This window comes from Dendropsophus ebraccatus, chromosome 8 (assembly GCF_027789765.1).
Source record: "Dendropsophus ebraccatus isolate aDenEbr1 chromosome 8, aDenEbr1.pat, whole genome shotgun sequence".
Lineage (NCBI taxonomy): Eukaryota > Metazoa > Chordata > Amphibia > Anura > Hylidae > Dendropsophus > Dendropsophus ebraccatus.
In genome coordinates, this window is record NC_091461.1 from 40,662,345 (window position 1) to 40,674,104 (window position 11,760).

At 42.3% G+C, this 11,760-nt stretch overlaps 1 protein-coding gene across 3 annotated transcripts in view; it reads left to right on the plus strand.

Annotated features, from left to right (window-relative positions):
- Positions 1–4,542, plus strand: part of NEURL1 (neuralized E3 ubiquitin protein ligase 1) — a 190,008-nt gene extending 185,466 nt beyond the window's left edge. For all 3 annotated transcript variants that reach the window (XM_069980235.1, XM_069980236.1, XM_069980237.1), the window contains exon 6: positions 509–4,542. In XM_069980235.1, coding sequence (XP_069836336.1) covers positions 509–750 — 242 coding nt within the window. In that variant the 3' untranslated portion in view covers positions 751–4,542. The remainder of the gene's footprint in view (positions 1–508) is intronic.
- Positions 4,543–11,760: the final 7,218 nt, after the last annotated feature.

The following is an 11,760-nucleotide window of genomic DNA, read 5'->3' on the forward strand; positions in this document are numbered from 1 at the left end:
TAGCACACAGTGAATCAATCGGCCGGGGCCGCTCGCTTCACTGTGTGAACTGACAGATCTTTCTGCAGCCGGAATTCACTGAATTCCGGACGCAGAAAAATGACGTCAGTTTTTTCCGGCGCCGCACGGGATCCTGGCCCGAGCGTATACGATGTGTGTACACTCCGGCCGGTATCCCATTAAAAATAAAGCTATGTCCCACCCCGCAAAACTACGGCCATAGTTCTGCGGCGAGAACTACGGCCGTAGTTTTACGTAGTGTGAACATAGCCATAGGCTGTATCAATGGTTTGCTGGCAGCCCTATGGCGGCATTCAACTTTTCCAGATGCCGGGAGTCAAATGACGAGTGTTCGGGTTTGTATAACGTTGCTGAACCTGAATAGTTTGGCAAGTCCACTTAACACTAGTGCTGACCTTACTAATATGTAGTGAATGATATAATATATAAATGTACTAGAGACTAAGTGGTAACCACCATATTGTTTTTCTACAAAATTCTCGTGCAGGAACAGCTCCAAACTCTCCAGTGAGCATGCCCGAATCCCCACTCTCACCATCTGTCTCAGGATCCTGGAGCGATGAGTGTACCATCTGCTATGAGAACCTGGTGGACACGGTCATCTACTCCTGTGGACATATGTGTTTGTGCTACACATGTGGCCTGAAACTCAAGAAGATGAACAATGCCTGTTGTCCTATCTGCAGACGTATCATCAAAGACATCATCAAGACATATCGCAGCAGTTAGGGCTTAGAAGAAGCCGTTCTCGTCTAAGACAACCTTTTACAGTTTTTAAGATAATCTTGAAGAATTCAGAGGCACTTAAATCTCACAGTGTCCATAACGTTTCAACTCTGAAGTCAGCGATTCTGGAATAATAAGATATCAGGGAAGCATAATCTTATGATCACCCATCCATTCTTTTGAAAACTTTGTATGGAGGTTTGATATGGATCACCGAAGCTTTTGGGATGTGTTAATCATCTGAATTTAGATGTGGCGCTCTCATCGAAAGAAGTTGGAGATTATGTCGGAGGCCAACTATTATCACCAAGAATATTAAGCAATAGTTGCTTAGAACAACAGGCATTGAACATAAAACTTGAGACATAGACCTTTTTCATGGTGTGTAAGTGTAGATATTGGAAACTTTTTGTGTTGAAAATTACCACCTAGAAAGATTTGAGCCATAGTGGGTTTACCAATGTTTTATAAGTAACAGGTACACATTTAGATATAATATGTGATAGCTTTGGTCCATTACAATGTGTATTGTGCTGCTCATGTAACTTGTATTAGCCATTTTTATAAACAGTAAAGGTAGATGAACATTCGGGTAGTCATCACTAACAAATATGTTCTGTGCCCAATTCCACCGAGTCACTTATCTTCCAAATCTCTGAAGTGCTGATAATAACTCTTTTCTAATACTACATAGAAAATAGGGAATTAAATGTACAATCCAAAACATATGAGGTGCTTTTACCCCAAAAATTACATTGACCAAATCATTTTAGTTATTAATTGTTTTAAGTGCTGTATTAGGATGGTTTATGGAACGTTTAATCTAAGTTTTATTTGTAATTCTCACTATTGTTATCCTGAACACATTTTACAGTCTAATGTTTTTGGAGGTTTTTTTTGCATTGCATTATGGGCATGATCATATGACAAAAATGTATTAGACAATAATTTATAGACTATATGTATATGCTGGAATTTTGTGAGTGGTATTATTTGTCAGGACTAAGTTCATCAACTTAAAATTTGTAAGGGCATTATAGTCACATCATATCATATGACCAGAAGAAGGCAAAAATGACTTGCCTTCTTCCAGTTGCCCCATACTATGGGAAAATTCCTTCTTAATTTCAAATATTACAGTCAAGTCAACTTCCTTTATTTTTAGAAATTAGGGTCAAGCATAAAGCATTGAATAAATACCCCTGTGAGGCCAGCAATGTTAATGAAATGAGGCTATCCTCTGGCTAAATGGTGATAAAAGAAGCACCTTAAATTCCCAAGATGTCCCATTGTTTAATTTCAAATAGTTTAGGTTGTCTGGGATCCTAATAAATGTGGAATAAAGCCCTTTTCTGGATTTCTAATGTCCTATATGAGGGTTAAAGAAAATGCAAGTGACCCATTGGGGCATACTTATTGGTGCATTGTCCAAGTGTTGCATCACTCTCTGAGAGAAGTGTGGCATACTGCTTAACATGGCTTCACCAGAATCTAGAAAATGGTTTTTATTCTAGTGCAAAGTGTTAGGGAGGTGTTCTCAAGTCCCTGAACTGTTGAAGACTGTAACACTTCCTCGCTCCCCCTTCCATCCCTATCCCTGCTTGACTGACAGTCATCTGGAATTCGAGCACTGTTTTCACTTCTCCCACCTCCACAATTTCTAAGCACAGTGCTTGAATGAAATTTAAAGGCAGAGCTAAAAGTTCTTTGAGCTGACAGATAAGGATGAGATGGGGAACAAAGAGCTGTTACAGCCCTGAGCACTTGGGAACACCTCTTTGAAACTTTGCACCATATAATTAAAATATTTGGTACATTATGAAAGCACAGACAGATATATAAGAGATACCATGTGTCTCTTTGTCCTAACATCTACTTAACAGTTTCAACAACTTAGAACTAGAGATGATCGAACATCAGGATTTTGCAGGTTCGAGCGAACTTGAACATTCTCGGACCCGTAGCAGAAGACCCGAGTACCGCCTGGAATTCTGGAATTCAGCCTAGGTAATAGGGATGTCTCCTCCTTTTCCACGGACCAGGAAGGCATCGGAAATCAAATGTTGCAGGTTTGAGAATGTTCGAGTTCGCTCGAACCTGCAAAATCCCAGTGTTCGATCATCTCTACTTAGAACGACAGATTCACTTTAACGCATTGATATAGCTTACCCATTACAACTTCTAGTTCATGGCTTTCATGTGGTTATATTATGCTGCACTGTTTGTCTCCCGGTTTAAAAATTGGCAAAAGGAAAGGAGCAGTATCTAGACAAGTTTAGGAAAAAAATATTTTGCATGTTTTATTCAGGCAGCACATTTTCAAGGCCTCTTTAATAGTAGAGCTCTGGTAATAGCATGCAACACAAAGAGGTATTTTCGGGTAAACCAGCAAGGAGACATCACTGGTAGTCCCAGACAGCCATGAGTCTGCCATGTGTAATGGTTTTACTAGACCATTCAAGAGGCTGTCGTCTTGAATTTTTTTTATTCTACAAAAAGTATTTTTTATTTAAATCTGTGGGTTTATTTGTTCTCTAAGGAGGACAATTTGCCAATAGCCTTGAGCGGAGTGGTTACTGTAATGGATTGTATGCCTGTTTTCATCGCACAAGGCTTTTAAGCAATGGCTTTATTTAACTCCAGACATCAGTTGCTATTATTTTCAGGAATTCATTTAGAGGAGCGGAATATGAATGTGCTACTTTAATTTAGTACAAGATCCAAACATTTTGACCAGACGCAAGAGGAACTATCTTCTCTCCGACCTCAAATCCCTTTAGCGTTCCTTATCAAGCCTCGGATAGATAATCTCGTTCCTTTCGTTATTGGTTACAGTAGACAATCGCCTCCATTATTTTAATCTTTGCAATCTTTACTACTGAAGATACTTGTAATATGAAGAACAAATTTAAAAAATGTAACTGGTCTAGTTATAGTTTCAAAAGAATTGCCTGTAATAGTATGTACTTGGAAGTTAGCCACAACCTGGTGTCACCTTAAACTTGGTTCATCTTCAAATGAAGGACTTTTATATTAACTAGTGAAGAGAAACATGGGGAGGAATAAGCACCCAGTACTTTTCTTTTGAATCTCTAGTCAATCATAGTCTCATAGACTAAGGATAACATCAAAAATAATCCGTAGGGACTATTTGCACTTTCTATTTAAAGATCAAGACGGCTGCCATGTGTGCTTAAGCAATGATTGTGAAAATCACTAACAGTAATCTATTTCCATTAATAAACTGGATTACAAACCAATCAAAAATAGTGCCTTTATGGCTGGTTCTACTGTCGGCAGATGGTGGTTAGAAGAAGTCTATGGTAAACCTTGCAGCTCACTAGCGGTTACAAAATTACTACTCCCAGCATAGTCTATGGTTAATGCTCAAAACCAGTAAAGAGGGTGTAACATTATATATTACAGTGGATCTTATATTTTGGGGTAAAGCATCCCATTGTTGCTTAGGCTGCCATTGCAGTGGAGATGGTAGGTCTTTACTTTGCACACTGTTATTTGCAGAATCTCATCACATTGGTCTGCTCTTAGACCAGAACATACAATGATCTGTTTAGCAGAAGATCTGATATAGAAAAGGCTCTCTTTTTTATGCAGCATTAGAAACCGTGACCATTAGGTATCTGCGCAACTAAGAAACTACCAATATAAGTATACATAGACACTAAAGATGAGTGAACCTCAGGCATGTTCAGGCTTGTCCGAACCCGAATGTGCAGCATTTGATTACCGGTAGCTTAAGAAGTTGGATGCAGCCCTAGGGGGTTCTGGAAAACATGGATACGGCCTATCATAGGCTGGGTTCACACTACGTATATTTCAGTCAGTATTGTGGTCCTCATATTGCAACCAAAACCAGGAGTGGATTACAAACACAGAAAGGATCTGTTCACACAATGTTGAAATTGAGTGGATGGCCGCCATTTAATGGGAAACATTTTCTGTTATTTTAAAACAATTGCTGTTGTATTGAAATAATGGCCGTTATTTACTGTTATATGGCGGCCATCCACTCAACTTCAACATTGTGTGAACAGATCCTTTCTGTGTTTTTAATCCACTCCTGGTTTTGGTTGCAATATGAGGACCACAATACTGACTGAAATATACGTAGTGTGAACCCAGCCTATAGCTGTATCCATGTTTCCCATGGAGCCTTAGGGCTGCATCCAACTTCTTCATCCCACGGTAATCAAGTGTTGTACGTTCAGACTAACCCGAGCATGCTTGAGGTTCGCTCATCTCTAATAGGGACAAATCAGACTGCCACACACACAGGACACTTGGTATTACTTGACTTTTTCAGTTATAGTTTCAAAGCCATTGTGAACCCAGGCATTGGCAATTAAACAATATTGACACAATTTTTTTCAATACGTTTTTTTTTACTCTTCAGTTGTTCGTGCTGTATAGTTGTAATGTGCTGCTAGTAAGGGCCCTATTACACCAAGGAATATTGGCCGTATTTGGACAACTGATCGTTTGGTATCATATGTCATGTTAAAAGGCAACGATCAGCCAACATGCATTCGAGGAGGAACATGCACTCGAGGAGCTATGAGCTGACAGGTCAGTGCTCGCTTCTTCCTCAATATCGGGCTGTGTAATGCGGCCCTAAGACTAACTATTGCAGGTTTCTTGTTTTAAAAACTGTCCAAACACACCAGTCACCTGTGCCAAGTGACATAATTGATGAAATGGTCGTAAGTGACATCTGCAAACATGGCCTTTGGTGATGTCACCAGAATGTCACATTTAAATTTAAAATTATATCATTAATGTGTCTCTTCATTGGTTGCTAACCCTCATAGGTAAATATTGATTATCTGGAGATAGCTGGTAAACGCTGAAATTACTGTACCTGCTATCTGGTAATCCATGTTTTCCAGGACTCACACACTAGGGCTGAAATCATCTTCTCAGCCACTGGTAATCGAATGCCGAGACTTCCAGTTTCAGACAGATTCGAGCAATACTTAATGGGCTCACACATACTTCTTGCACCCTAATACAGCCATTGAGATCAGATTTTAGGGAGTTCTCCTATCCACTCTTTTGAGGCTTTATGCACATGGGTTTAGGGTGGTACCTTACCTTAAAGAGAGTCTTTAATATAGATTTACTGCTAACTGATGGTACATGACTAAAAGTATTATTTAAAGGTTGATAATCTGATTTAGTGATTCAGTGGTTTAGTGAGTTACTGCGACAGTCTGTTTTGTACACTGATTGACTTGTCAGATGTCTTGACGTATTTCATTGAGTTTATTAAATGATTAATATTGTTCTAATCAAGGTAATCTCATTGTAACTATAGCTACGTGTTAGTGAATGGAACCTTTATGTCTACTACATGAATATTTATGACTGTGCTCCACATACGGTTCTGTTAGTGACATCTCTGACGCATGAGACACTTCATCTGATATCGTCCTGTTAGGAATCACGCAAAATGCCATTAAATAATGCAGAATAAGCTCACAAGACAGGTTCATCTAGTTCCAGGCACTGCAGAAGAATACCTGTAATTATTAGAAATAATTCGATTTCAAAAACTATTTAAAAAGTCAATTGTAGAAGCAAAAGGTCAGCTTTATCATTTATCAAAAATAACAATCAGAAGAATTGTCATTTGCCTTCACCTACTGCTGCCACGAGCTGAAGGTGCTTTGGTCCATCAAGACATCAAGGTCCTATTCAGATGATGCATTTCACTCTGCTCCATCTATATCTGATTTAATTCATTGTCATTTTATAAATTAATTGGTAACACAGATTGTTAAGATGCATTTTCATCTTTGGGCACCAGTTTACATATAAAGACATGACAGGAGAATCGGAAGTCCGTATTTGCAAGTGATTTGCAATTAAAGGGGTAGTACGGCGTTTCAAAATTATTCTCTAAATAACACACATTACAAAGTTATACAACTTTGTAATGTATTTTATGTTAGTGAATGGCCCCCTTCCCCATGTTCCCCCCCCCCCCCACCCACGCTAAACCCGGAAGTGTGATGCACTATACTCACCTGATTCGTGTCAACCCCTGTCCGCCATTTTGGGACAATGATGTCATCTTCGGGAGGCCGGCCGAACCACTCCAGCCGTCCCTCATGCCGCCCCCCCCTATGCCGCCTCATTAGCTGCTCAGCCGCGATTGGCTGAGCATAACTGTGCTCAGCCAATCGCGGCTAAGCAGCTGGTGATGCGGCAGAGGGGGCTGGCCTCCTGAAGATGACATCATTGTCCCAAGATGGCGGACGGGGGTCCACTCGAATCAGGTGAGTATAGTGCATCACACTTCCAGGTCTAGCACGGGAGGGGGGAATGCGGGGAAGGGGGCCATTCACATACATTACATACATTACAAAGTTGTTTAACTTTGTAATGTGTGTTATTTTGTGAATAATTTTGAAACGCCGCACTACCCCTTTAATATCATGGAGAAACATTAAATAGCAATACCAACGTTTTAGGCTGACTCCCTTCCTCAAAATTTGATTTGTCCATGTCCCGTAGCGTGGCACAGTGGTGGGTGATCACTTGTATTTCTGTGCGAACTTTCCTTTAATGTCTTTGGATTAATCTTGGTGCGTAGAAAATGCACCCTTACAGAGCTCCCCAACTACCCGTCATGAAAGTGAATTCCTATACTAGATTTTGAACAGTTGATATATTGATATACTCATTATACTATACAACAGTGTAGTGACAATCTTAACAAATACATTGGAATAATATATCTATTATCAATAGGAAATTGGGGAAACAGGGAATTAAATACAATATCATGTAAAAAGGTGTCCAAAGGTGAAAATGCACATTAAAGTATGCATATATTTAAATAAAATTTACTGACACACACATTAACTTTCATCAGTAATCTGCTATAAACATTATTGGCCTTTTGTGCCTTATTGCTTGCTAGAGTAGGTGGATATTCCTGTAGTTTGTGTGACTCCAATTTAAAGAAACCATCGTTGACAATAACTTACCACCTTTAAAGGAATCTATCAGCTCTAGATTGTGCTAAGAGCTTAAGTGTCAAAGAGGCTGTACTGAGCTGCAGGATGCATGCCCACTCCCTCCTCCACTCTGATCTGTATGATTGGCTCAGAGATGGAAGACAAGCCTTATATGTCAGTTAATAAAGACATGGGGGTGGGGGTAAAGAGGTGACAAATCAGCACGGTCTCAGCATGATCTAGAACTTACAGATTCCTATAAGCTGACCATACACATAACATAGATGTTGGCTGACCAGTTGTTTGACCAAGAGCTATCTCTTTCAATTTCCCTTGATGAGAATTAGCCAAGAGAGGGAAAAACCACTTCCAGTCTCCTCTCCCTGAGAAAAGAAGTATTGAGCACTTGCCCAACCCAATCTCTACCGCCACCATACAAAACAACCAAAATTGGTGAGTTTAGCCAAAATGTCTAAATTTGTATGTATGGCCAGCTTTAGCCTTTGTATTCGGAGGAAAATAATATAAATCAATGTTTACATAGGCGAAAAGCAGGGCCAGGTCTATAAAGGAAGAATAATACAGCAGATAAACAGCTATAACAATAGGTGGCACAGAAAAGCACGCCCTTTCCCTGAGAGCTAATTTGCATTTTTTAACAAAAATTCCAATGGTGCAACTATGGCTTATAAGTCTTCATGCATCTTTTTGGCCCTCTCCACAAGGAGAATCCTTACCCCATAAGTATCAAGATAGTATCAAATGTACACAACAAAATGGAAACCACCCGACAGACTGTAAAGCTATAGTTCAATGCATAGGAGGCTATATTTTCATTACTACTATAAGGAATTCTGTGTTCTTGCTGCTTCTCATTAACCCTATGTTGTTTACGATCACTTCCAGAGTTGACTCCAGAGTATATATTCTCAGCCATGCGGTATACTCACATCTGGGTCTACTTCTACACTAGCATTTCATTAATACAGAGCTGAGCAATGACATATGGACAAAAAATGGAGTAGAAAAATATATATACTCAATGAAAACAAGGCTTTACAGCTCCTGCCAGAGGTTTATTTTCATTGGGTGATGTATTGAAGTGTACATTAAACCAACATGTGACTTGTTATGGAAGTTTATTATGGAGAGGCGTCATTAATGAAATTCAGCATGGATGGGTCAATGGCCTAATCCACGGAGTGGCCATTAATCTGTAAGGGATAGTGGAGAATACACTGAGTCTATACAAATGGGCTGAGGACAGATCAGCGGATGTTGTAAGGATGACGCATCCGATCATTTCATGTAAATACGTTGTGATATAGTTTCTAGCCGTGGACCAATCTTTAGTCGCTATCCAGTGTTCAGATCTCTTTTACTGTGTGGACTGGACATTCTTTTCTGTGATGTAATTAAAGCATACAGAATATAGCCATAATCCCAGATCCCCAATACCCCTACCCCCCCCCCCCCCATCCTTCTTTTGATCCTGTTGAATAAATGTATATGAATGTCTTTTTACTTTGTTCCATCTATTTATTACTATTTTTGTGGTTTTGTTTAAGAATTATAATTCATTGTATGGTTTTAGATGAAAATGTGATTGTGAATAAAATTGATTTAAATAATCCCGGTTTCTGCATCTTTGATTTTCACTATATGTCGATTTAAAGGGGAACTAGCAGCAGGATAGACAAATCTTACCTGCTGATACTGTATGTCCCTACTGCACAGGAGGCGCAGAGGAGGAAGGTATGTCTCTTACCCTCTTCCTTGGCGCCGTTCTGGTGCAGTCATGTGCTCCACAGTCTGGTGAGACCGCTAGGAGCACTGCCTGCCCCCATAACGCCAATCCAGCTGGGAGCGGATCAACACTATGAGGGCGGGCAATGCTCCTAATGGGTGCACCAGTGCTCCTAAAAGTCTCACCAAACTGTGGAGCTCACAACTAACTGCACCAGAATAGTGCTGAGGAGGAAGGTAAAACACATACTTTCCTCCTTAGCGTCTCCTGTGCAACAGGGACATATCAGTAGGTTAGGTTAAATGTAAAAAAAAAATCACATGGGATGGTGGGAACATAGCAATTAAGCAATACTTACCCATCCCGGTGTCCTTGAAGCCAGGGCCGCCGATAAGGCAGTACAACAGGTACTGCCGTATGGGGCCCGGACCCTAAGAGACATGGGGGGGGGGGGGCGCCGGGCCGGCCGCCCCCCGTCCGTGACGCTAGGGGGGCCCACACGGCCCCCCTTGCCACCTGTTTTTGAGCATCCCGAGAAGCTGCGGCCGCGCAGCTTCTCGGGATGCACTGATCGCACATTGAGCGGGCAGAACATTGAAGCGATCAGAATACAGGAGAAGGACCTGTCAGCGTCCTCCTCCTGTATTCTCTCCCATAGGCTGCCGGCACTTCATACCAGCAGCCTATGGGAGGCCGGGACGTGACCTCTCCGGCAGGCGTGATGATGTGACGTCATCACGCCTGCCGGAAGTCCCGTCCCTGCGGCTCGCAAGATGGAGCCCGAAGAGGAGGAGGAAGAGCTGCTGCCTGCAGCCACAGCGCGGATTAGGTGAGTAGGATGTTTGTTTTTTTAGGGGCACCTCAGGGGGCATTATTAGTGTATGGGGGCACCTCTGGGGGCATTATTAGTATATGGGGGCACCTCTGGGGGCATTATTAGTATATGGGGGCACCTCTGGGGGCATTATTAGTATATGGGGGCAGCTCTGGGGGCATTATTAGTATATGGGGGCAGCTCTGGGGGCATTATTATCTCATGGGGGCACCTCTGGGGGCATTATTAGTATATGGGGGCACCTCTGGGGGCATTATTAGTATATGGGGGCACCTCTGGGGGCATTTTTAGCTCATGGGGGCACCTCTGGGGGCATTATTAGTATATGGGGGCACCTCTGGGGGCATTATTAGCTCATGGGGGCATTATTAGTATATGGGGGCACCTCTGGGGGCATTATTAGTGTATGGGGGCACCTCTGGGGGCATTATTAGTGTATGGGGGCACCTCTGGGGGCATTATTAGTGTATGGGGGCACCTCTGGGGACATTATTAGTTTATGTGGGCACCTCTGGGGGCATTATTAGTATATGGGGCACCTCTGGGGGCATTATTAGTATATGGGGGCACCTCTGGGGGCATTATTAGTGTATGGGGGCACCTCTGGGGGCATTATTAGTATATGGGGGCACCTCTGGGGGCATTATTAGCTCATGGGGGCATTATTAGTATATGGGGGCACCTCTGGGGGCATTATTAGTTCATGGGGGCACCTCTGGGGGCATTATTAACTCATGGGGGCATCTCTGGGGGCATTATTAGTATATGGGGGCACCTCTGGGGGCATTATTAGCTCATGGGGGGCATTATTAGTATATGGGGGCACCTCTGGGGGCATTATAAGTTCATGGGGGCACCTCTGGGGGCATTATTAGCTCATGGGGGTACCTCTGGTGGCATTATTAGTTCATGGGGGCCACCTCTAGGGGCATTATTAGCTCATGGGGGCACAGCAGGGAATCCTACATACAGGGGGCACAGCAGGGGATCCTACATACAGGGGGCACAGCAGGGGATCCTACATACAGGGGGCACAGCAGGGAATCCTACATACAGGGGGCACAGCAGGGAATCCTACATACAGGGGGCACAGCAGGGAATCCTATATACAGGGGGCATCCCACATTCCTACTCGCTTTACTGCACATAACACCAAACAGCGCAGTTACTATGGGAGCCTACAGGAGGGAGAAAGGAAAGGAAGCTGCTAGAAATGTGCGGATCCTAAATTGTTTGTCTCGCAGGTTCTGAAAAGATGAAACATATCTGGAAGGAATCATCATGGAGGTCTGGGCCGGATGGAGAGGAAAAGGGAAAGTGACGCCTCAGATCAAAGAAGACGTCACCTGTGAGTCCCTGTATGACACTTTTCTTATTTTGTAGAACATCATTTAGTAGGGGCGCCCCGAGGTGACAGCTACTACATTATCTGTACTCAGAGATATCAC